The sequence below is a fragment of the Cyanistes caeruleus genome, chromosome 1 (genome assembly GCF_971803275.1).
Source record: "Cyanistes caeruleus chromosome 1, bCyaCae1.hap1.1, whole genome shotgun sequence".
NCBI lineage: Eukaryota > Metazoa > Chordata > Aves > Passeriformes > Paridae > Cyanistes > Cyanistes caeruleus.
The window spans coordinates 125,252,761-125,279,418 of NC_141701.1; the positions used below are offsets into that span (position 1 = coordinate 125,252,761).

General features: G+C 40.0%; 1 protein-coding gene across 9 annotated transcripts in view; it reads right to left on the reverse strand.

The window, feature by feature from the left end:
• The window catches only part of SCIN (scinderin), a 66,592-nt gene extending 44,076 nt beyond the window's left edge, over positions 1–22,516 (reverse strand). Inside the window, exons 1-5 of one of the 9 annotated variants that reach the window (XM_023920405.2) lie at positions 21,987–22,100; positions 19,824–19,877; positions 18,913–19,052; positions 9,876–9,993; positions 7,908–8,035 (exon numbers count right to left, since the gene is read on the reverse strand). In XM_023920405.2, coding sequence (XP_023776173.2) covers positions 7,908–8,035; positions 9,876–9,901 — 154 coding nt within the window. In that variant the 5' untranslated portion in view covers positions 9,902–9,993; positions 18,913–19,052; positions 19,824–19,877; positions 21,987–22,100. Of the gene's footprint in view, positions 1–1,966; positions 3,417–3,459; positions 3,816–3,843; positions 3,956–4,068; positions 4,497–7,907; positions 8,036–9,875; positions 9,994–17,892; positions 18,099–18,912; positions 19,053–19,823; positions 19,917–21,565; positions 21,673–21,986 lie in introns of those variants that run through there. The other 8 variants (XM_086855774.1, XM_086855751.1, XM_086855759.1 and 5 more) reach the window with 8 other exon arrangements.
• Positions 22,517–26,658: the final 4,142 nt, after the last annotated feature.

A 26,658-nucleotide genomic window follows, 5' to 3' on the forward strand; every position in this document is an offset into this window, starting at 1 on the left:
GAATCTTCGAACAAAAGAATAATTTAATTTGGTTTAGCATGGCAAGTGTCAGCCATAATTTTTGGACTTTTAGATGAAGTTCAAAGAAAGAAAGGTCATGTTAAAGGACTGTCTGGATGGTAAAACATATTTATTCTAAGAACAACTCACCAAGCCATAAAACTAAAATAATTCAAAAGCAGTCCTTTTGACACTATAATGCAAGAAAGATATTTTGCCTGGTACAGCTGGGAGAAAGAAAGGCAGCTTTGGGGCTCAGATATTTGTTTCATGAGGTCACACTTTGTTTTGTACCTCAAGGATTGACCTATTCCCAAGACTGTGGCAAGATAGCCTCTTGACCCAGTGTGCTGATGCCTGTACAAGCTGAAAACAGGCTACAAACAGGTATATTAAACCAAAGATTTTAATCTGTGTCCATATATTTCAGCAGTTTTAACTGTTTTAAGAAAAGCACAAATAGAATCAAGTTTAAAAAAACAGGCTTCTCAGTAACTATAGAAGAAAAAGGAGAGGTGAAATCTTCCATCTGGTTCCAAATTACTCCATGCTATGTTCAATATGCTTTCTCAGACCTAAGGTACCACCTTAGAGTTGGTGGTAAAGTTTTGGAGGTTTTAGGGCTGTTTTGTTTTTTTTCCTAAATGGGGTAATCATATCAATTAAGACTAGATCTTTCTAAATTGTTACTTAAAATTACATAATAGGATTCAGGGTTAAAGCAAAATGGTTTTTGAACTGAGTCAGAGATAAGAACTACTATCAGACTTGGTCTCATAGCTGTTATGCAAAAAATATTCAGTGAAACTCAAAAAAAAAAAAATCGGGTTAGCATCAGTCTAAGCGCAAGTTACTCAAGCTTGCATGAAAACCAGATATACCTTGCAGTCTGTGGCACAAACAGCTATAAATAAGCCAGACCATAATGGAAAGAGAACAAGTTTTTACCATACAGATCCTGTTCACATGGACAGATCTTATGACTTCATGTCTGGAGACAAGGGTTAAAAAATAGAAAACACCATGTGTGATTTTATTAAAGATACTAAGTGGGGTATAGCCAATCTCACTCACAACAAGTAGTTTCATACTGGCACAGTGCATGCTGTTTCCATTAATGATTCAAGTTTCAAGTCCAGACAGCTCCCTTAGGATTAGTACAACTCCTAAGGCATCCCCCAAGTGCCAGTAGAGACAACTGAGTCAGGATGTCTGAGCAACATTAGAAGTGGATACAGCTGCAGCAAAACAGATCCACACTGATTGCTTGGCCATGCCAACAATGTTGATACACCCAGGTTAGATTGCTCAGAAATTATCCAACCTCACCAGCATCTCAGTCTATGTGAGATACTTGGTAAAACAGTGGATTTCCCATAGGAAACTTCAGCATGGCAGAACAACTGTGGGGTCACTTCACCTGTAAGATGCCAGACACAGATGAAGACTGTCAGCACACTGAGGTCACAGACCATCATGCCATGGTCCAGACCTTCTTTTAACCCCTGGGGTGTGCCTAGAGCAAGGAATTAGGAGAACTAATTTACCACTATGTAATAGGAAAATTTGATGTTGGGGGTCTTTTTTTCTGGGCAGACTCTGTTCACACCCACAGCCACTGTATGCAGCTGCCACAATAACATACAACATATGACAAGCAGGAGTTGGACTGTGTCACCAAATGGCAAGACCCTTGTAAGTACCTAAGACCAAAGTCTGTAGTGTTTCCCCCATCTAAAGAATTCCTTCTTTACATCCCAAAGTTTGAGTGATAGTGACTGATGCAGCTATCCAGAGACACTTCTGAGAAGTCTTCAGAAAGACCCTATTTGTGATCTTCCTGGCTAGCAGGTTATAGAGTCTTTCCTTACAAGGGAAGAGTTTGGTGTACATAACAGCAGTGTGAATCAGTTAAAAAACCAAAATGATTCTGTGGTTCTGAGTGTGACTGGCCCTCTCAATGCACCTTGTTTGAAGTCCTGGTCTCCTCTTGCCATTAAGCACACAGCAGCACTTTAGATTTTTCTTCAGTGCTTCAGATTTTGCTGAAGTATTTTGCAAGCAGGAAGGGATTTGCCAGCAGTGAGCCTCCCTGCTGCCACCTTGCCAGCTGCACAACAGTGGGTGCACAGAATCACCTGAAGCCATTTAGACTATCTAGATAGCACCAGATCAGCAGAAAATATGCATCAATATGTACAGCTAAAGCTCTTCAGTCACCAGCAATGAGGTTTTAACTGCTACGTCAGTCACTGTTCTACCTTTCCTTCCCAAGAGCTGCAAACAGTCCTTTCATCAACCCCTGTGATGAGTCTAGCAGACCTTCACTAAGACACGAGTAGTTCCAGCTTCATTAACAAAGGTCTACACAGCCAAACCCTGCTACTAAATTAGCAGCACTGCTGACAGAAAAGTCTCTGCCAAAAATTCATTCACACTGCCATCTATGATTATACTCTTACCAAAGCAGACACTACCCTGCTTGCCAGCTCGAAAACTCCAAAGACACGCAAAATTCAACGCTCAAACATTTATGCAGAAACAATCCCAGCTTTATCTGCGACTATTTTTCAATGCATGCAAAAGTACAATGAGAACTGCAGCAACTCAAGCACGTTAACATTAATACACGTATCTTTACGTGCATTCATTCAGATGATTGCCTAAAACACAAACTTGTTGGTGAAACAAGAAAAAAGCAGTAAGTTTCAGGCAGCTAAACAGCAACCACTTGTGGCAGGATGACTCTGTGGCCAGATAGGGAAGTCACATGAAACCACCAGGAGACGAGAAGTCACGTAAAACACAACCCTCTGTCAGGCTTCAATTTTGATGTAAAGTGGGCTAGTCAAGGTGGTAGGCACAAGCCATCAGCCTGGTTCCAATCCCAGGAGGCTGTCAGACTGATATTAGAGGCTGCAAAGAACACTCGGTCTTTGCATGTGATCCCTGTAGCATCAGAAAGCAAAATTAATCTAGCTGGAAAAGGCACACCCAGACACTAACCAGGGCTACAACACCACAGGCAGGTGGCCTAGAGAGGACATTTTCATCCAGATGGAGACAAAGGCAAGAAAACTCTTCACGTGAGCAAAGGCAGGATTTCACTCCAGAACCTCTGTCGGGTGCAGCCAAGAACTGACTTTAACACTTCTGTACATTTCCAAGCTAACACCACGAAGCGATCAAGCTCTCCCCTTTCTGCCATACCCCAGTGTCCCACCACTTAGTCCCTCAGCATCGGAAGGGATGACGCCCGGCACCACCCCGATCCTTGGTGGCAGCCCCACTTCTGCCTCCGCCTCGAGTACCCCTCTTGGAAGCCTCTCACCCGCAGCCTTAGGGAGAAGGGCAGGGAAAGCCCTGTCCGCGATGCCCGGGAGCCCGGCCAGCCCTTCAGCAGCAGGGTGGGCACTGCGGGCTGTCCCCGGCCCGCCCGCGGCTCCCGCCCGCTCCTACCGAGCCAGTAGTGCAGGCGGTAGGCGACGCTGGCCCCGCGGCGCTCCGTGCGCAGCACCAGGTACGCGTCCCCGACGAAGAAATCGCCGTGGCGGCTCGGGGGCACCGGCACCAGCTCCAGCCGCTCGACGCGCCACACCTGCAGCCCACTCTGCTGCCCGGCCTCGGCGAACGCCGGCGGGGGCCGCTCGGGGGCCATGGCTGGAGGCGGAGAAGTCGCGGAGCGCCCGCACGGCCCGTTTTATATCGCCGGGCCCAGGGCGGGGCCGGCCCGGGCGGGTGCGGAGCCGGGATGCGCCTGTCCCACCCCTTCCAGCGGCTCCCGGGGCCGGACTGGCTGCCCTCCAGTTAGGCGTTTTTAACACGCCTGTAAAACAAACTTACCCGGAGTCCCTTTTGCTTCCGTGCCCAGCGCCCTAGCAGGAGTGTTATAAAAAATCAGCCATCCTCGCTGCAAACAGAGAACGTTTTTCTGGTCTAAAATAATAGGAGAAAACTCCAGAAAAGAAAGAAAAGTACAAGTGAGCTAATCAACTGTCTGCTAATGTTGTAGCACTGTGCTGTTTGCTTCTATAATTTTTACATCTGCCTTGTATGAACTGCTCATACCAGAATACAATGAGTTTCTGCATCTTGCACTTGCGGTGGAGAGCTTTTTCATCCTCAGCTGGAAAGGCACAGCACTGCTCTCATTCACCTTGTAATCTCATTTATTTTGTTCAACAGTGATAGAAATCTCTCGGCGGGGGGGGGGGAGAAATCTTTCATCTGGGATTCCAGATGAAGCCCAGAATTTATATATATTTCCCTTTCTCAGAAAATTTAAATAGTTCTGTTTTTCCAAAACTGCAGCAGCCCAAAAGGTTTTAAACCCACTTCCTACTTGTTTGTCTCCTTTATGTTTGGTACATCAATATGACAATTGCAGTTTTCATTGCAGTATGAAAATTATAGCAAATCACTGTTTCACATCTAATATTGATAGGCAGATCAGTCTGGGTACAATGCAAGCAGATGCAGTGCAAGCTGCCAGTATTTCAAAAGGTACATTTCAGAAAGGATTTTGTTTTGCTTCATTATCTTATCCACCTGGATGAGTTTTGAAGCTCATCATTTCACCACTGGGTTGCTTTATCAAGTTAACACAAGAAGAGTGCAAGTATCCACCCGCAGGCAGATCAGGGCTCCCTCCGCAAGTGGGAGAGGCACTGCTAAACGCATCTAAGCAGCTGGAGAGCATCTTTGCTTGCAAAAAGTTAAAAAAAAGCACACCACAACTAAGAAATCTGTGTAACTATGTTCCCATCTGCTCTTTATACTGTCTTGAGGCAAAAGACGACCTTACACTGAGTGTACCCACTATCATCTCCCATTTTGGTGGGCAGCCAGTCATCAGTTTGCCAGACAGAGGTGCACAGGCACCCTCAGCTTTATCCTCCCTGTTTAAAAAAGCAAACTCTGTGTGCTGTGTTTTGTCTAAGTTCCAGCTGAACATGGTGCAGCTCACCTTCACAAGTTCATGGCCAAGCATTTTATCCCTCATTCTGCCTCAGCTGCAGTAAGCCTGCTTGATAAACAGTATAATTCCCAAATAAAATACCTTTCTCAAGATGTTCATCATGTGAAGAAGAAAAATAAAATAAGAAAGAGTAGCCAAAAACTTCCAGCAGTTCCAATTTCAATATGGTATCAGAAATATTTTGAAATATTCAAAAGTGATTTCTCAAATTTGTCCTCACATTTATGCCAATTGCTCTTCTGTTCACTTTTACTCACTTAATTACACTAAGCAGTTTTTCTACTGGCATGCCTTTTTGCATTGTTGTGCATTAGCTTGTTTCAGTCAGTGAGGGTAGAACTTACCACATACTCTATAATTGTATGGGTTTACTATTTCTTCTGAAGTTGTCCAAGTGAACTTGCTTTGCAATTGGGCTGTTTTGCCCATACAGGAGTTCAAACCAGCCCAGTGTTATGCAGCTTCATGTCTCCTACATGTTCTACTTGTCTTGCCAAGATAAAATTGTTCATGCACAGATTGCACAGAATAGGTTGGTTAAATTTATATTTCCTTATTACAGCTTTACATTTTAAATCTGAAGACTAAATACTGCTCTAAGCAGAATAGCTCTTGCTGGCATGAGATACCTGCTGTTTGTTTAGCATTGACCATTCCCAGTATCACACACCAATGGACAAAGGTTAAAGACACAAGAACAGTTTAATTGTTTTATCTCAGTGTCTGTGGCACTACTCAGACACAAAGGATGTTAGTACTGACAGCGGAGTTTTCTCATGCCTGAGTTTGTCTTATTAGGATTATGTAATCACTTACTGGCTGCTGGCAAAGAAAACCTTGGATTGAAGTTTGTATCCATAAGTGGCAGGATATTTTAACCCTTTCTTATTTTATTTTTCAACTGTTTGCAAATCTTGCTTTTGCAATCTCACTTCTAATGAAAGTTGTACTGTCTTCTGTCTTGATCCATCCTTTTTTTGTAGCAAAAGTAAGAACATTGTTAACATGACAGATTTTCATAAATTTTTAAATAACCAAGAACTTTCTAAAATGGTTAATCAAAAGTGAAATTTTGGAGTAATTTTGGAGTATCTTAAAAATTGCACATTCAGAAAGAATATTTATAATTACTTTTTATGTGCTTTTGCATGTCCTTTGACATAGCAATTGGAGAGCACTAAAAATAGCATTGTTTTTGTGACTCACAAGTCCTTGGTCAAATAGTAATTATTACAGTCATTAGAAATTGCAATGTAATGGAATTACATTGGAAGGAATGTAATTTTAGACTACCTTAAGATTTCAAAGAATTCTTTTCTAATTTACTAAAGATTATAGCTTGCTGATGAACTATGGCTTTCTCAGAAGGATGGCAAAGGCCTAGCACTGTTTTAGCTTTGTAGTAGCATGGAGAAATAATTTTACATCACACTTTTTCCTCGGGGGAAGGTCAGGTGTAGCAGTTGCCTACTGTCACAGCCCAGGAACACAGTTATGGGGTACAGATGCAGATTTCTGCCTGCTCAACTGCACTGTTTCAGGAATGGCCATCTTTAAATGCCTGTCTTTTTCCCAAGTCCCAATAGATCACACAGGGGTATTTGATGTTCATGCTCCTCATCTAGTCCTTGGAAAAGCAGATTCAAATATATTTAATTTAAAGCTTTGGTATGACTCAGGGAATTCAAAGATTTATGAAAAACTTTGCCATTTAATTTTGCTCACTTATTTCCTAAGTATTTTTAATATTGAATAAGGGATCTTTTCCCCCTCAAAGTATTGTTGTCACATAGTGCATATACGCACAGTGTGTCCATACACCAGAATACCGGAATGCAATGTCCTGAGTTCTGATTTTTGTCCCAGTCAGGGGGAATGTTCACAAAAACAGAAGGTGGTGTTTCCAGGTGACATACACAAGGAACCTAAAAGGACCCCAGAAGTTAAGCCTAGTGTCTTTCCCAGCAGGAATAGCTTTCAGTTTATACAAAGTCTAAGGTTTAAGTCCTTCTACAAAGCCTGACTTAAGTTCAGGAGCTAACAATGGAATACAGGGAAGAGAGTATTTTCAAATGTCTCATGTGTTTCCTTCTACAAAGCTTGTATCTTCTTCACCAAAATTGGCAAATGCCCTCCTGAACTCTATAACCCTACCTAAACAAGGGGATTACAGATGTTTAGTTTTGCCTCTAGTTTCACATAACAAAGTTTCCTGTAGTCAGAGTATGTGTGTCAAAAGCACACTCTTGACCCAACAGTCACAGAAGTCAACCTCTGTTTTCATCTGTTCTGTTGCTGAATTAATTACTAATCAATAGTTATTTCAGATTTATTTCTTACAGATTTAGTCTATAGTGTCAGTTTGAAGATCTGAGCTAACTTCTTATTCCAATATTCATCTAAAAAATAATGATTACTGATAATGTAAGAGCTGAAGGAGAATTTGACCATACACCTTTAAAAGCCAAGTTATCAAAACAAGCTGCAGAATTATGTTGCCACTTGCTAATTCTCTCCATTCTCTCATCATCCTTCCATCCTGTCTGTTAACTTAGCTTCTTCCACTGGAGAGAACATGCTGAAGAAAGACTGAAACCTAACTTTCCTCCTTATTGGAAAGGTTTGAGTTACGAGGCTACCAGATGAGAGGCATGAAAAACCCGGCATAAAGGTATGAAGTCCTCCTTTACCTTAAGAAAGGAATCTTGCTTTAATCCTTCAAGTCCAGAGCAAAGAAAGGGCCTTTAGTGTGTAGCTTTGAGGCAGGTGTGTAAGGCATAGAGAGCGTAGGATCACAGCTACACCGTGTGAACCACTTGGCAACTGGCTGGCTCCTACCTGCTTAGTGAGCGCTGTCACTGTCTGTGGCAGTCTTTGTGCTGCCTGGAGAGGCTGTGAGGGATTCTCCAGTGGTATCCACCGTTCTCACCTGTGCAGGCAAGGACACCATGTGGCCAACAGCTGAGAAGCTCTGACTCTCCAAATTCATCCTTCAGCAATGGAACTAAGTAGGGCATGTAGAAAAAGTGATCTGCGTGTTGGCTTCCATCAGAGAATCTAGGCAAACATTTTTGACACTGGGATAGTGAGAGGTGCTAATTATGAAGTATGTTACAGCTCCCTGAATTTTTTTTCATGTTCTTCCCTTGAAATATTCAATGAGCAGCATAAATGTTTCAAGAAATTCTTATTTTATATTCATCTCAAGCCACAGTATTATACCATTATATTTTATATTTTAGTAAGTCAGAGAGAGGAAATTGAAGCACTCCTTCAAAAATCACGTATCTTCCAAAAGACAGAAGGTCTCCTTTATGTTCCTGTGACATGACATTTCATGTGATGATCATGAGATTAGATAAGAGTTAGAAAAATATATTCTCAGGCTCATCATTTTACCCGTCTTGGCTATCTAGGTAGAGAAATGTCATGATTCCCATCAATGATTAATCATCCTGTCCACATTATGTGCTCATTTGGTCTACCAAAGGAATAAATCATGCTGTTCTCTATGTAACCCAGTAAGTTTCACCAAGACCATCCCACTGATCCTTAAGTTTGCTGTCTTATATTTAGATATAGTGGTATCAGGTTTCATGGGAAAATATCCAGTCCTTTTCAAAAAGTTCAAATTCTAGTGAATCAGTGTATGTTTATTTAAACTAGAAAAATTGAAAGGCCATTCTGAAGAAATATTCAGAAGTAATGACCAGAAATTGAAAAAGAAGTAAAGACTAATGAATCAGTCAGGAAGTTTAATTAAAACAAGACTATTTTATATCAGGTGATACATTTGATTATTGCTGCAAAACCTCTTTCACACGCTTTTATCAATTTCCACAGTATTGCTGGGACTCAGGTGCATACTGCTTTGTGAAAAAAATATTGCAAAGGATTGATGGGAATTAAACATTGATTTCTGTATTTATTTATTTAATTATTTAGAAAAGTTAAAATACATAAAGAGGGCTACTATAAGGTAGTTACAGTATTTGTCTGCATAGATTGATATTCTGTAAGTGTCAAGGAGTATGATTATCCATTTTGAATTTGAAAATACTGTAAATTTGGCCTGACTTTAATTTCCTAATGATATTTTGTGTGCTAAGAAGGGATAAGGGAAGTTTCCTATTTCTGTTTTGCAGCTACAGGTTTTGATGATGGCTTAAATTATTTCTGAATACTTGGAAAAGAGGGACAAGGAAACAGCCACACTTCCATTTACCATCAGTGCAGTAATTAAAGTTAAAAGCATCTAAATAAAACTGAGGAGGAGAGAAGAGGAAGAGAGTTTTACTCAGAAACAAGAATGCAACAATTTGAAGAAAACACAGTCATCTTCTGGACCCATTTATTAAATATTTAACATCCACTAAGGTCAAACTCTCCAGCAAGAGGTCCTTAAATCTGTTGAAAGTGTGCCTGAAATACTGGATATGGCAGTATGGAGAGAGCAGGGAACTCAGGGAAAACAATTTTCTTCAATCTGTATAAGCAATCTGTATAAACCAGTGGCTCTTCTAGACATGTACTCACAAAGAGGGAAGGGGTAACAAATCAATAGAAAAGTGGTAATAAGCAAAATTGTTGGTAGTTATCTAAACTGAGGGAAGATCTCAGTTTAATTTATTTCATTGTGTTCTTAAATAGTAGATGTTTCCCTCATTATTTCCTTGATTCTAACTTGTCTGAGAAGGTTGCTGAAATTAATACAGAAAGAAACAATCATTTTGCAATGTTAAACTAAGATCCTCAGAAAAGGATTTTTTTCTAAGTTTCTAGTTGCAGGTCTGTTTTGAAATAAAGTTATTCTGAGATAGCTTTCTGTTTTGCATGAAGACTGTGTCAATGCATTTATGCATTTAAAGGTGCTGGGTGTGAAAAGTAGAGTACTCACAGCATGTGCATCTTCTTCCCCCCCATTTAGCAAGCAGTGCCTTCGAATTCTCACAGGAGTAAGCTCATCCATTGTAGCTGATTTCAGTGGTAGATATCCATGGAACAGGCCAGGTTCTCTATTCCAGGCAAAACAGTTGTAAGATTATTTAACAATGAATAAAAACAGGATTTAAGCTTCTTTAATATTTTAAAAATTTTTGGAATAACACAGTTCACTGCAATGGTACGGCTGTTTTCTAAATATGGAGTAGTTCCTCATTTTCATCAAATGTCACACATAAACTTATCCTGTGTTTGGAAACCATGTATTGAAACTAACTTTTTTTTAAAATACATTCATTGACAGTCACATAAAATTTGAAACAACTTCTGAAAGTGTGCATCAGTTTTTAATTCACTGATCATGAGCACTTACATAAATCACTAAGATACCTGAAGCAGAAAAGAAGGGGAAGAAGACTTTCTCTTTTCTGACTTTGTGAAAAAAGTCTGCTTGAAGGTTTCTTGAATTTAGTATACCAGCTTGAAAAAATAAACATTTTGAAATGTTTATTTTGAAAAAATAAACTGTTGAAAATATCCAGTTCTTACCAAGCTCATATAGGGAAGTGTTTATGCCTCGCATTTATTTTTTAAGCACAAGTGTATTGTTATAGTTTCATTAATGAAAGTGGTTTTAAACTCTCCAAGAATAACACATTTGAGAATTATGAACTTTGTTACTGTGCATCAGCATTTATGTATTAACCAAGTTGCCAGCACAACTGTAAGATCACTAACAAAAGACCTGTCACAGCATTTTAGAGTTAATAGTCTCACCACTGCTTCAGTTTCAACAGGGCAGAAAAGCTTCCTTGATCAGGCTTCCCCAATTAAATTAGTAGTTTTTAAGATCATCAATATTTATTGGGGATCAGCCTATTGAATTTAACAGATCTGAAAGCAAAGTTCTCTGAAGAACAAGGCATCCATACATCTGTTTCTACATCAGAGGCACCAGATTTATAAAATTAACGTCTTTCTTTTCTCAGAGGTATTGAAAGTATACTAATTTGCCAAAAAGCTGCTGACATTTGCAATCCTGCTGAAGGCAGCTTCTAAAATTATTATTTCTTGGTAGCCCATGTTCAGGATGGGATCTTGATATTGCTCAACAGGTCTACAGAAAGATCTATTTTAAATCAAATTCCTGTTTCAAGAGTCTGAGACATACTTACTGGAAAAGGACCAAAAAAAACCATTTGTTTTGAAGTTGCTTTCATAAGTCTAAGTGACAAGGAAAGGCATGGAGGAATATATTGTTAGGCTTTTTTGCCACTCATCAGGAGCAAGAGAGAAAGGAAACACACATTTCCTATCAACTTAAGTCTGATTAGTAAATCATACATGTCCCTCAGCCTTAGATGCCGATGCAAAAGTCAATCTAATAGGAATCAATACACTTCCTTAGTGCCTTGTTTTAAGGAGCCTATTATCCTAGAGAAAGCATGTCCTCAGGGACACAGTGCATTATCTTTGCATACCCTGTTCTCCTGATTTCTCTTCCTATTTGATTGTCCACTGACAAAGGGCAGATACCAAATTAAATAAAACAGGGTAAAATGCATAACTGATTTGAAACAGTGAAATGTCTCAATCCTGGCTAGCATTAGGCATAACTCCCAGAATAAATTAATTTTCTCACTAAAAAAAAGACTTAAAACCTAATGTCTCTGATATTTGTCATCCCCTTATTTCCTTCATGTTAATAATACGTGAGAGAATGGAATGTTAATGGTAATGACTCAAAACAATTGGCCATTTGCAAAAGCCTCAGACTGCTCTGCTGATCTTGGGCAAAGTAACCACCCATGTGCAGAGGGGGTGCACATCTGCCACAGAGGCTGCAAGCTGGGGTTTGAGCCAGTTAAAGGAAGAGGCCAATAACAATCAGATCCTGCAAGGTGAGATAGTGTTTTTTATCATGCCAGTGTTCTCTCATAGATTATTGGCTCAAACGTGGAAAATTCTCTTTGGGGAAGTACAGGGACATTCACACATAGGCCATAATTCACTCAACTACGCTGATGAGAGGCAGCTGTAATGTCTTAGAAGGAGTAATAAACCATCAAAGGCCCCAAAAGTACACCACGATCCACAGTGTTACATCATGCAGTGTAAAACTCCTCACCCCAAGAGGAGGTACCTGGGCATTCCCACCAAACCTGAGAGTATGTTAACCAATTCAACTCTGTGTTTTGTGGGCTTTCCCCATCCCCAATGGATCAGGACTGCCACCATCAGTCATCAAAATTGCAACCAAATCTTGCTGCTAGACCCACAGATGGCAAATATACACCTTTTTACTCTTATTCTTTCTTTCTTTTCCCTTATACATTTTCTTAAGTGTTATTTTATGCTTTTTTATTATAGATAATAACCAAAATGTCTACATCGTGCTTTCCACTGCAACCAAATTGTTCTAAAATAAACCCTACAGATATATATATTTGTAAATATTGGTCATTCCATGTCATTTCACTCTAATACACCCCGAGGGATCTATTTTTAAAGCACTGTTATCAAGTACCTGCCTTACCCTCCCCTTCTGGCATAGGTTATAACAAATACTGTATATACATGTGCTCCCAAACAGATCTACAGCATTCACTGATTCCAGAATAAGATTGTTGAACAGATACCAAGCAGCCATTAGCTTTTGTTCCAGAACAATAGTTTAGGTCTTTTCCCTGGGCCTTCAGTTTATCCTGCTAATTTAAATCCCATCTCACTCCCTCTGTGCAATGTTCTGAGGTCTCTGACATTTTCCTGTCCCATGTTTTCAAGCCTTCTTAACTAGACCTGCTAGAAGCCTAACATAAATCTTATCTGTATCCCACCCATTCCCCCTTCCTATATGACTTCTTAGAGTACATTCCTCAAATTTCTATTTCTAAAAATAACATCCTAAACAGTACCACAAAAGAATGGTTGATGTCCAGTCTTACAAGACCTACAGTGTTATGAAACTGTGATATACTGTGTGATGATAGGAAAAAAAGAAACAAAACCAAACAAACAACAGCCTGCAAAACCCTGTCACAATAGTCAATAAATAAATTTATAAATTTTGGGCTCTTTTTTTTTCAGTGACATGGCAACAGAAAACTAGGTGTATGGACAGTGTGCTTGAACCTGCAGATATGGAAGGCACTTGAGGCTTTGTCATTCCTGGATTCAAGAGAAGTATTTTCCTTGCTCCATCCAAGGTAGCCAAATGACGCACTTACACAGCTCCTGCATGACAGGGTTCACATTTTGCACAGGCCATGCCAGACAGCTTTTAAAGCTATGATCAGAGGGACGTAATCAGAAGGACGGGTGCATATTGTAACATTTGTTCTAGTACAGGCCATTATATCCCCTTTCCTTCCTTGCCTTTTCCACGAAGTCAGAAAATTTCCTCTGTTGGGAACAGAAAAATCCCTTTGCTATCCTTTGATTTTCTCCATTTTTAGTTATTTTCACTAGTAACATTTTGTTACTTACTTTCAAAAGTACATAACCATCAACAAGAACAATTATTCACAGGAAAAACAACACACAGGAACACAGCTTTTTATGGCTCCGTGTTTTGACATTCCAGTGGCTGTCAGGCGATTGTTTTTCTCATATTCATCTCTTGAGATGAACACTTAAGAAACAGCCATCACTGCTTGACTACCATTTTCTTCTAAGAAGCAAGTAAGAAGCAAGTGAAAATAACCTGTTTCTCTTTATGAAGTGAAAAATGATAGTCAAAGAGTCAGTTGAAGAACATGTTATTACAGATAAATTTATTTTTCAAAGCACAATTTTAGTGCAATCAGCATGACAGATACTTCCTTGACTGACTTTTTCCAGCTAAGAAAAGGCCTCTGTGGAAGAAAAGTAGCACTTCAGTGTTAAAAATCTTGATGTTTTAAATAGTTATAGACTAGAGTTTCTGTTTCACACACTGTCTGGTGGTTTGTAACTTGAGGAAATCCCAGGGAACTAAAACTAAGCTGGCTCTCTGTGAAAAGAACGATGTACATGCAGCCTGCAGCCACAGCTGCCTTTCTAACTATGCACATCTCACTGCCTCTTCCAAAGCCCTCTCCTCATGACTCCACAGCTCCCTCTTCTTTTCCCAGTCTTATCCCTGCTTATTGTCCTTCACCATGCACAAAATTCAGCAGCACAGTCCCAGCAATTCCTGAGCTGTTATAGTGGTTGGTGTCAAAGGAAAAGAAGGTATTATTCTCATCTAAGTGAAAGGAGTAATCCCACAGTATTTTTCATTTGACTTCACTCCTTTATTTAGCATTGCACAGGTCTCTAAGTGTCTTTTGGGATGCAGTTAGTACCTTATTAAAGACAGTCCCTTATTTAAAACAAATTAATATTTTTCTTCCTTATAGAAAGTGCAATAGTTCCCAATAGCACAGTGTTAGCTAACTGCAGTTGTGTTATCAAGGTAATAAAATTACCCCACTGTTATCAGCACAACATGATAAGGTATAATGCAGTGCTCAAAGCAATATTCAATGAAGCAGAGAAGTATCTAGCAGGAAATTATTTTTTCTGTTTTTTCCATTATATTAATTTTAATTGTGGTTAATACAAGTTTGTTTTTTTTTTTTTTATTTTATTGCAGACCAACCTGCTATCTTTACCATCTTTTGTAAATCAGGTCTCAGAAAGATTTTAATAAATAATTCTTTAAATGCTAGATTTTTAATACATTGTTAAGTTGATTAATTTGTGTCTTTTAAATGATTTTGTTTCACAGGAAAGGCATAAAATTTGGTATTTCAAAGGCTTAGTGTGACAAAGATACTAACACTTTCAATAGTACTTAAAATTTGATGACAACCTGAATACTCTGCGTGAATATGCTAAAATTTTCAAATATATGGTTTTGTCATGGAGGAAGGATATAGAAAAATGTCTTTTAGTTGAACTGGGGCATAAATTCATGGTAAAGAATGTAATCAAAGTTATAGAAGTATTGACAGATCTTAGATTAGAATTAGGAGTCACAGGATCACAGGATCAACTAGGCTGGAAAAGAACTTTGAGATCATTAAGTCCATCCTGTGTTTAATTCAAACACTGATTTTAACCTGCATGGTAATTATCCATGAGTTCCAGAAATCACAGTGGACATGGCTAAAGCTAATATAAAGTACAACAGTTTTAGAGATAACATTGAATTTGAAGTATGTGGGGGATAGCAGAGGATGTCCTGAGCAGAGACCTTGAAATTACTTTTATTATAGTTTGTTTTATAACAAAGATATATAGGGTAAGTTCTATGCATATACAAAATACTAGTATTAATAGCTTACAGAATCTACTGATTTGTCTTTATAGAGTCAGTATGTGTGGGTGACAGATCTGAACATTCTTTTGTGTAACACTTGGTCCTTCTGGTCATTTATGAATTCACAGATATTTACAGATAACCTGTAAACCTGCTTCTTCCTTTTAGGACTTCACAAGGCTTCACATTGTAGCTATATAAGCTGTAGAGGTTTTCACAAAGCAGTTTCTAAAGGAACAATCTCACAGTGCTGCCTAAAACAAAAGAATTCACCTCCATTAAGCCTGTTTCAAAGTACACTGAAGGTAATGGAAAAATACAGACTGACTGGAGCAGATTTTAGATCAGTGTCATTTTTGGTGATGGCTACTGTGCATTATTCGTATACTGGGCTAAGAGGTGTTCACACTGAAGTTGACTGTGTGCCCAAAGGCTGATATAGCTGTCATCAGCATTTATGGTGCATTTCCACCCCCACAATGAGTATGCAAAAGTAAAAAGAATGAAGAGATTTTGCCTGTATCCCTAACTGTTGAGACATGAGAACATCACTTTAGCCAGCCCCTGGTGCAAAAACCACACTCTGCTTCCTCGGAAGTTTAAGAGCTTTGCAAACTATGTCAGCAGAGATGGAGATCAGCCTGAATAGCAAACATCTCTGCAAGGCAGTCTCAGGCCCCTTTGGACTCTGAATCTGAGTGTGTAACAGGGGCACAAGTTGATGCTAATCTGAGGTGAACACGAAGAGTTGTCAGAGCACTCTGTTCGCGTGCTGCTCTTCTTCCACATGTACCTATAAAACAGTGCAGTGGGCAATGATGCAGACACAGCAGAATGCCAGTGACACTGCAGTCCTGCTGGGCTCTGCTGCATGCTGCTACCCTGCACCAAGCCAACACTGCAGTGCAAGCAGAACTGCTCTCTGGAGAGCCTCTCAGTCTCCAAGTTGTAAAGGAGCATCATCAGTGTCTTCAGATCAAGCCACTTGCACTGTATTGGTAAGCCTGGGTAGGTAATGAGGGCTTCTCCTTGGACAGATGGGTAACAGCACTGCAGCTGCCTTTCACAACAGCTACAGCTCTGAGTGTCACAGCTCTGTAGGAACTTGGAAGCAAGATATCTGTCCTGCCAGTAGCAGTGATGCTCTAAGAGCTGCTTTCTTGCCAGGATCCTAGTAACCCTTAATATAAAGCTGCATGCCAAAACAGACCAGAAAAACTTAAAACTTAAGGCATCAAGGATGTACTATTGGAAGAAAAGAAAATTTTATGTTTCTTCACAGTGTTCTTAACCAGAATAGTTTTTTTTTTCTTACTTTTATATATATCACATATGGTAAAGGTATTTAGCATAAACAAAGCAGGTAAACAAAACAAGCCAGCATTTTCAAAAAAACTCTGTTTATATTCTTAGGATATTTCTTATTGTATATTTGTGAGTAAAGAGGATTATCCATGCATAGATTTACTGTAGGTACCTTTGTTTCCTTAATAACCTTTGTACCCCAAGGTCTCTAGCAATTGTGCTCTCCTCACTGCAGAGCAGCCCTTTAGTTTTTTTTTCCTGACTCTTCTAAGTGAAAGAGTAAAGTTGCCTAAGCCAGGAAATGAGTGTCTGTAACATGTCCATGTGTCTCACTCTGCACTACAGACTAGCACAAGGGACTACCTCCATCTTGTTGGTCATAATGAAGACAACCACATTTTTAAAGATGATGTGTCATGCACAGAGGTTAAGGACAAAGTTCATTCCTCTTTTCCTCAGGAGCATTAGAAATGCCTTCACAAGTGTTATAAGAGATCAAATTTACTTGGAAGAGTTTGTCTGAAATTGACTCTTCCCTCAGACTTTTGGGGCAATTAATTTACCTGCTCTGTGCTCTTGTTTCCATCTGTCAAAAGACCAAGTCAATATAATTTCTTTGAAGGACTTCCACATGTGTCACTTGATACTGTCCTTCCTATCACTATGGGGAGGTCCAGCTAAAAATTTATCATAATCAAAGATTAATATAGATACAGTGCTATTATCTTATGATTATGTCTACCAAGCTCTAACAAGAGCTCCAGATCCTAACAACCTCTGAATTTTAATTTGTCCCTAGCCTTTCATTTGCCATGCACAGAGAAATCACCTTTTACTGGGCTGAGTTTGCGTGGCACTCAGGAAATGAGTAATTTACAAGCAGACTGAGGACTTTGTCCTTTCCAAACTAAAATTTAGGGAACTGCAAATTTCAAACAATGTCTGGAGATTCATTGCAATTGACAGGAAGCTCTCTTGAACAAAAAATATGAACTTTTTTATTGTCAACACCTTTCACAATTTTTACTTTCAAGTGCTGCATCTGGGAAATCCTGGAGAAATGCCAGCCTCCACAACTGTGTGCACAGAGACAGATCCTCACATAAAGGATTCTTACTAGTGTCCCTAGCTTTCCACAGTAGTACATAGCTCACTGTCTTTGGAAAAGGCAAAATGATCCAAAATGCAGTTTTCTATGTTAAATCACTTCCTGGGGTGCATTTACCATGCAGCTTACACACAGTTTAAGTTTAGAGATTTGTGTCTAAATATAGCTCTGGATACACCTCCAAAGCCTTCAGCAATGCAGACTGTGACTAAAAAGTGCTTCCCCCTGTCGCACTCAACATCCACACACACTGCTTAGAAAAGGAATTGAAACTACCTGACTGTGTGGAGATTTCAGCAGTCCATTCCTAGTAATCAGAGTCAAGAGCAAAGCAGAAGTGTCTATTGAAGGAAGAGGGAATGTATGAGGGTTTATTTTGGCAGTCTGCTGATCCCCAGCTCCTGGGTGTAGAGGACAGGTGGTTTCCAAAGTAAGTTCATGGTCGCACTCAGCACCTGTAGTTACTAGGAGCTTGATGGGCTGTGCTCTTTTTTTTATCTCCAGATAATTGAGGGACTGATTAGAGAAAAGAATTACTGATTTGGAAGTGTTGGTAATTAATTTTTAGGAATAGTGAGAGGAGTTAGAGAGGAATTTGTTAAGTAGAAAGATGTTTCCATGCTATTTCAGAAACTGGGGCCTAAGGGAAATCCTCACTAATATACCATACAAAGTATTTAGTGTGTTTCTGCTCTGTACTGGTATTTACAGTCATATATATGTTATTTTCCCCTCAATGCTCTATTTGTTAATCTTCAGTAATGAAAATCAAAGCTGTTTTATAAGCAAAGCCATTCTGGTTTGGAGACATCTACATTTAAGAGTTTGGTGTGTATATATAAATACATATATACATAAATATATATATAAACCATAAAAACATTCATCCAGCATCTGTTTATTCTGAAATAGTCTGTGTCTTTGAACAGTCTAATATGGACATCTTGATTCCTAAGAATGAATTACCACATGCAATACTGGGTAATTTTCTTCTAAAGTCCGAAATAAGAAAATGTTCTACAACAGGCTATCTTTTCAACTCCATTAAAGCTCTCAACAAGAGCTAGAGAAAGAATCACACTCTTGAAAAGCTAAAGGAAATGAACGGTCCATATCCCTAGATCTCCAGTATGGTGACAGTTCCCTTAGGATATGCCAGATATCCTCTCAAGACTGGGTGATTCAAAATATTCTGAAGTAAATACAACTCTAATTGTTGTTGTTATTATTATTGTTGTTATTTCAAAATATTTTGATGCTGAGGAAAGCAGTAAGTTGTCTTTTAATTTGACTAACCGGTAATAAAGCAGATGTAGGTGGCCAGGGACTCTTTGGCAGTAGCAGCTGTGGATCCCACTTGCTTTCATAAGGCTTGTATGTAAAAAATCTCCTGTCAGAGTCCTTTTGCTTTCCTTTCAGTGGTTCAAGTTCAGGATCTGAAAATATCAAGCAAACACTATTTATAAGCTTTAGGAAAAATTCTCTGGATTCTAGGATTTGAAAAGCTATGCGTATTGTTAATCAGCTAGAATACAGAAAAAGGAGCATTCAGACATACAAAGTAAACATTATAAGCAAAAATTATTCTTTCTATGGCACTGCTGTGAACAAAGCCTTGCCTTTGCCTTTGTCTACAAAGAAAGTAGTGTTTTATGCTACATGGTATGTATGTGTGTGTACTTTAGTTTATGTGTAGTTAATTATTTTCAAATAAGTTGTCCTTGTAGGAGGTGAAGCTATAGAAACACTGGAGGGCAGGCACCCCATTCTGGACCATCCACCACAGCAGAAATGCAGATATGGACTACTATATCTACAATGAGTACAGCAGACATTGGACTTGAATCCCAGTAACTGGGAATAACCCCCATTACAAGGCTGAAATTACAGTCTTATCAGAAAAATCAACATTAACAAGCAATTTTCAGCTAATAATCCTGCTTGTATCAGGTGTCCTTAAATCTAAAGTGTCCTTGTATGAGTGAACTAGTGTAATTTCTGTGATCTAAGTCTGTCATTTAGAGCTTGGAAGTGGAATTTCTCTGATATTGAAACTAAGGGGAAAAACTACTCTTTGGTCTTCAAGTTTCACTAAGGCTACTTAAGACAGGATTGAGGGTTCTGCACTCTTATTCCTGTTCCCTAATGTTGAAGTAATGTTCCTAAATTCTCTAACACAATAAATGTGCATGTTGTGAAGGACTCACCTATGTTTAAATGCCATGGTTTTAACTTCAGATTGAAAGGAGCGCTGGGATAACCTGTCACAGAATTTGGTAAATTAGCTTCATTCTGCACTACTGAAAGGAAAATACATTTTAACATTAGAAAAGCCACCATGACTAGAAACAAAACCATTGAGAAAGAAAAGAAATTGAAGAAATGAAACACCATTAAAAAATTTGAAACAAAGAGAAAACTATAAAATGGAAAGTGATGACATGAAGAGCTGGGAAATGGACCAAATGTTGTCCAATTCATACTCATTCAAATCACAAGGTTTCATTTCCTTTCATGAAATGAGAGGAAATTAAATATTGAAATCAGAGAATAAAGTGTAACAAACACTCTGGAATGGAAATATGATAAAATACAAAGAAAAGGATTAGGATAACATGAAGTGCAAAGAGGTGGACCAAGTCTTGCTGAATTGATCCTCACTGAAATCACAAGATGGATATTCTTCATTTTATCAAAGGAAATGAAATCTTGACATCAGAGAACAAAGTGTATCATGCACTCTGGAAAGGAGATATGATAAAATCAAAGGCAATTTAAAAAAATAAAGCAAATTTGGAAATGGAGTTGTTATAAATGAAATTAGAATTTTGACAACTAGGTCCCTTGAGTTAACAGCAGTTTAATTAAAAATTAATACAATTTAGTAAACTGAATAATAATTTGGTATAAAAGAATACAGTTTAGCAAAAGAATACAATTTAGCAAAAAAATACAATTTATATATATAATTTGCCAGCAATTAAGTATGATTAAAGCATAAGCAAAACTGACCAGGGTACAGGGAGGGCTTGTTACCCCACCTCATGTACAAAACCAACTGGGGTATGGAGGCTTCCCACCCTGCCTCACGTACAAAACAAAGCACTTCAAGCTAAACTTATACACCGTATGCTATACATATTCATTAATGTTTCCTGTAAGTTTCCTCCTATTTCCGAGTTTTCTGGTTTTACGTCACTATTCTTCATTATGCATGCCTCACTTGTTGCTATGGGGTGTTCAGTCTTCTTCTGGTGGTCTTTGGACAAAGGCTTACGCTCATCCTCGCTGTCCTCTGGACGGCCTCACAGGTTTGTGTGTGCATACTAAGCGTTGTGTTATGTAAGTCCACTAATTAGTCTTACATTTAATGATTTTTAGGCCCTATGCCTAAAGTTGTTCTAGTTTTGTCCATCTCAAGGCTCTTTTCGTCTTGGGACATCACTTACCTTCCAAACCACATCCTGTACCTCAGTTTTAACATGTAACATCTGTAAAGGGGTACGTCTGCCTTGTAACACTGATTCTCTTGTTTGCTTGTAATAATAACTTTCCAAATTGTTACAATTTAGTTATCACAAATCCATTCCATTTATTACAGAGTGAATATGAGGAAATGGACTGGGATGACATCAGGTCTATGGTTCCAAGGACTGAAACTTGCTAAAATTATGCTCATTCAAATCTCGAAATCAGGAAACCAAGTGAAATGAAGGGACAGGAGAAGAAATTGAAGAAAAGAAATGCCATTAAAAAAAAAAATCGTTTTGAAGTGAAACCAATTAAACAGAGTGGGATGACATGAGGCAGAAGAAATTTATTGGTAGAGAAATACAGGTGTTCCTACTGAAGGGACATAGAACAGGGCACAGAGAAAGAAAAGGAGAGATGACGAGAGAAGCCAAGGACAGCATTTGACGCTGCACAGGTGTTTGTTCGGCAGACGGACCGTGCGTGCTGTGAGCAGCCTGTCCCTGGCGGTGGCCAGAACGGGCTGGCGCTGCGGGCCGGCTCCGGGCAGCGCCGCAGGCCCCACGGCGGGGGCGGGCTGCGAGCAGGCCGCCACTGCCCCGCCGGGGAAACCGGCTACCTCGGGCAAGCGGTGCAGCAGCAGGGGAACGCTGCGGACAGGACACACAGCCAGGGAAGAAGCAGCACTGCAGGGGGAAAAGGGCAAGGAGGGGTGTCCTGGTTTAGGGCAAATCTGGGAGAAAACCTCCAAACGGGGTCCCTACAGAAAGCAAGTTCAAGCGGCCCCTCCGCCAACTCGTTTGGGAAAAGATTTCCTTGGAGAAAACTGGAAAAAACTTTATTTAACAAGCAAAGTATCTACAAGCATATATATATATATAAATATTAAGCAATAAAACCTCTTGCTGTTCGAAGAGAGGGCAAATCCAGGAAAGTCCTTGTCGAGGGTTGTAGCTCGGCCCACTCAGTCCCTTATCAGTCCCTCTGGCTCTGGAAAGGGCCGAGGCCCAGGCCCTGGTGGGCCACAGGTGTGTGCTCCCGGGGTTTGGCTGGGGTTTCAGTCCAGAGCAGGTTTGAACAGATCCAAGAAAAAAGAAAAAAAACACAGTCAGGGGAACTTCACTGCTTCAGCTAACTAAAAACTAGCTGACAGCACAGGAGAGCTCTGTCCCTCTGTCTGTCCGTGCTGCAGACAGCACAGCCTGCAGAAGCATGTGGGGCAGTGAGTGCCGTATCTGAAAACAAGCTGTGCGCTTCTTCTTTCCCCCCTTGGCTCTCGGAACCAGTCTTAAAGGTGCAGAACTCAATATGGAGCATAAACAGATCAGATGACTGGGGATACAAACATCATAAAGGCACCCCAGGACAGGGGGGCAGAGCTGACACTCCATGTGAGGCCACTCTTCATCCAAGAAAACCGGAAAATGGCAGCTCCAGGAGTGTGGTACTGCTTTTATGTATTAAAGCTCAAAAAAGCCCAGTTTAGCTGGAGTTTTTCCTGGGAAGCCAGTGGTCTACCCCACCTACAAGGGAGAGGCCCTTGAACCCAAATCATGGAAGTTTCTATCCCCTCATTATCTGTCAAATGAATTGCTGGGCTTCCTATTATGTCAGTACGGCACCTAAAGAAAGTTTTCACATCAGGTACGATGTAAATAGCAATCAGGTTAAACATCCAATCATGGGTGGTGCCAAGGAGCAAGTTGTGAAGGGAATAATGCTGGGGCAGTGCCATGCTCCCCTTGACATGCCTTTTGTAGTGTCAGTGTCCCCACATCTCTGGCCTTTGTGGTTTTCTGAACCCTAACCCTAAGAGTAACCCTAAGCCTAAACAGAGCACTGAAAGCTCCCTATGGCTGAGGCCAAGATGCCAAACACATAGGTGTTGCCAAGGTAAAAGGTGTGGAGGGAGAAATGTTGGGCAGTGCTGTGTCCACCTTGGCATGCCTTTCGTATAGTCATTGTCCCTGAAACCCTTGGGTTTGTGGTTTTTCTCAACCCTAACCTTAAGCATAACCCTAACCCTAAGTGCAGCTCAGGCATGACTGTGGCCTCAGAGATTCTTTTTGGCTTCAGTTCCCCTTTTCACTTTCCTTGTGACTTCTGAGGAAGGTACGATGACTTATAGAGCCAATATCTAAAATCAGGAGGTTGTTTTAGCCATAAATCTGTGTTGCCTTTGGATTGCTGCACTGCAGTTTGTTGTTGAGAGGAAGGCCAGCCAAGGCTTGCAGAAAATTTTCCTTGAGTTTCAAATAAAAATTTTCTCTCTTCTTGGTGGAGGATGAATATAATGGCCTGATGATTCATTTTTTCTTCTCAAATATTGCAATCACTGGCAAAAGAAAAAGAAAACCCAACACACACACATACACATATAAAACAGTACATTTATTACTGATTGCTACTTTCAGTCTGACTATACATGTCTGCACAACCGAGCACATTCACCAAAGATAAATACGTGGTTGTACTTGAATATTATTTTGTACCTGTGCTTAGATGAAGAAGTACTGCTCTTTGGTTCTGTCTTTCACTTCTGCAAAGTAATCTGATGAAGAAAACTCCTGAGCCTAGAGAAAGCCCATCTGAAGTCAAAAGCATGGATATTAGGAATTTACACATTCGTACCAGCCTGTAGGAACAGGAGCTCTGAATTTTATTTTATCTGAAATACTCATCACTATGTAACAACACAAATACACCCTTTCTCATTTTTTAATTTTTCATATTTTAATTCCCGTCTCTTTAGGCAGTACCTCCCTGACATCCCTGTGCACATGCAGGGCAGTGCAGCAGGGGTTTGGGGTTACAGTGGGGCAAACTGCATGCACACTAGTCTCACCTTATACAAGTAGAAGGGACAAAAAAAACCTCAGAAGAGGGGAATGTTGAAACTCTGCTCTCCATTCATCCTAATGCAGTTTAATTTTTCTCTGCATTCCTGAGCACACCCAGGTCACAATGTTAATTAGAGCTATCTTAATATATGCCCAGGTGTTATGTCCTGCCATGGGCTAAGTCATCAGCCAGTGCCATGAGCTTCAACTTTTTGCCCAGAGGTAGAGGAAGGCCCCTTCCTACACCCAAGGATGCCTCTGGGCAGGATGAAAGACCATTGGTGCATCATTAACAATCCAAATAGGCAATAAAGTATTTATCTCTGTGCACAAACTGGACAAAGATACTACCTTATCCATGTTTTCTGTTTTGTCTCTGTGATCTAAAAGCTGCTCCTAGACTGTTCCCTTTCTTACACAAGAGCTCCTTTTATGCCCTGAAAATCTGGAAGAAAGATGTGGATCATAACGGTATTGCAGCAGGCCCAAACACAATACAAACAATATTTTTCCTACTCTAATACTCAGTGCTCAGGAAACCTGAAGGAAAGCTTCATTACAACTTTCTCTTCTTTGTACTTACTCATTCTGAGAACAGAATTGTTTTTTTTCTAAAAGAAGTTGATAGCCCATTGAAGGATAAGGGCATATGGAAGTATGTCCTTACCAACAAAACTGTGATTCTGAGCAAGGATTTGGGTGGGCAGCTTACTGGAAATAAATCAAGTACCCACAAATTACTTCTGGAAGGTCACATTTCTGTGCTCTTTTTTCTAGGTGATTTTGGTTCCCAGGCCATGCTCAGCTGTGCTGTGCTGCCAAGGCAGGTTCCTTCCAGCCCAGGACCACACAGCTGGAACGCTTCCAGCTGCAGCAGATCCCTGCTGCAGGACAGCCTTTGGGAAGGGGCCAAAACTCAGTCACTGCTTCACAGGTTATACCCAGGCTATCCAAACACTGAAGCACAGCTTGGCCCCGTTCCTGCTTAGGAGGAGGTGAGTAGGCTTGAATGGGAACTTTGCTTCTGTGTTCTAAGGTGGCCCCCCAGGCTTCCCATCAAGTGTGTGTGGGCAGTCTACAGGCAAAACAGCTGTCCCACCATAGCCAGCTGCTGTGTTTACTTCATGATTTAATAGATTTTGGAAAAAAATTGGCAGTTGATACTTTATACACATAAAGCAGCCTTTTCTTGTTTTGCAACTAAACTCAGATATGGCAGACTGACAAGGCCAGCTTTAGGTCTAGTCAAAACAGGTACATGCCAAGGTCAGTGGGATGAATAAGTGCTTACATTCTTCTACTCTGTGCCAAAATTGTACTGAGACTTTGCATTGCTGCTGTTGCCATCATGAAAAGATGATGTATGCACCTGCCCCTCCATAGGCACCAGAAGCAGGAATGTTCAGCTCTGCCAAGTTGTGTGGCCTTCTCTGCCTCCTTTTCTCTCCCTTGTTCTCCTCCCTCTCCATGGCAATGTTAGTCCCACAGTCCAGAAACAGCAAAATTTGGAGTTTGATTATGTTGCCAAAAAGACTCAAAACTGCCTAACGCTTTACAGAGATGCTGTTAAAAGGATAACTTTTCTCCATTTCAAGCACAGGTAATAGACCGCTAACATGTTAGTTGCATGAATACACATTTCCTCCTTACCTCTCAAGCCTCTATTTTCTCCAGCCCTAATTTCCTTCCTAAAATCAAGGGTTTGCACCCAGATTTTCTAAAGCTATGCAATTCTATGACTCTCCTTTAATTTCACCAGAGCAAAAAGTCTGTGTATTTTCACACATCCCACCTCTGCCAGCTTTGTTACCTACATTTGTATCTTAGAAACTGAAATCACTGATCCGAAGTACCTACAGATCCATATGCACAGTGGTGAATAAAGACCCCAGAGAGATGCAGAGGATAGAAAAAATAGAAACATGACTCACCACTCTGCAAAGAGAGGGACTTCAAGACAAACTTCATCTGCTGTACCACAGAAGACTTCCCTTTCCTCTCTTCTCTGTGAAATTAAGTGAAGCAATGGACTTGCAGCACACACTTATTCAGGGAATTGTTTATTCTTCCATTGTACAAAAGAGCTGGAATATGCAGTCTACCCATCTGTGTTGCTAAGGAACAGGGCACTGTTGCCTTGGGACTTGATTCAGAATTCAAAAATGAGAAGAATGTCTCAGTAGACTGCATAAATGCAGCTTGAAACCTAGCAACAAGGCCACGAGTTCAATATGCTACTCTTATATGCTAGAAAACAAGGGTATTAGAAGGAAAATATATGACTGAGGAAAAGAAAACAGTAATTTGAAAACAAAACAGTGGTGTTCTATCACCAATTATCCTAATGGATGGAACTGTATTTTACTAAGCATACTTTTATGACCTGTAAGGTCTGATGCTGCACTGTGCTTTGAGCAGGTTCATATTTACTAAAACAACTGAATAGAAAGGAGCAACAGTATTTATGCCAGTATTTCCTAGATATTCATCTTGTTCAGATTAAGTGACAACACAAGAGTCAGGATAGCAGAATTAATTTCCATTTGTATTTCAGTTTTCAAACATTCTGCCAACAAAATAGTTTAATAGCTGCTACACAAACCTTGAAATGGTCACTTGAAATGGCCTGGATTGTATAATTGGGTGTGATTACTTAGCCACATAGACTGTTTTCTCTATTTGCTTATGTGCAAGTGAAGTATGAATTATAAATCAAAAATACATTATACAC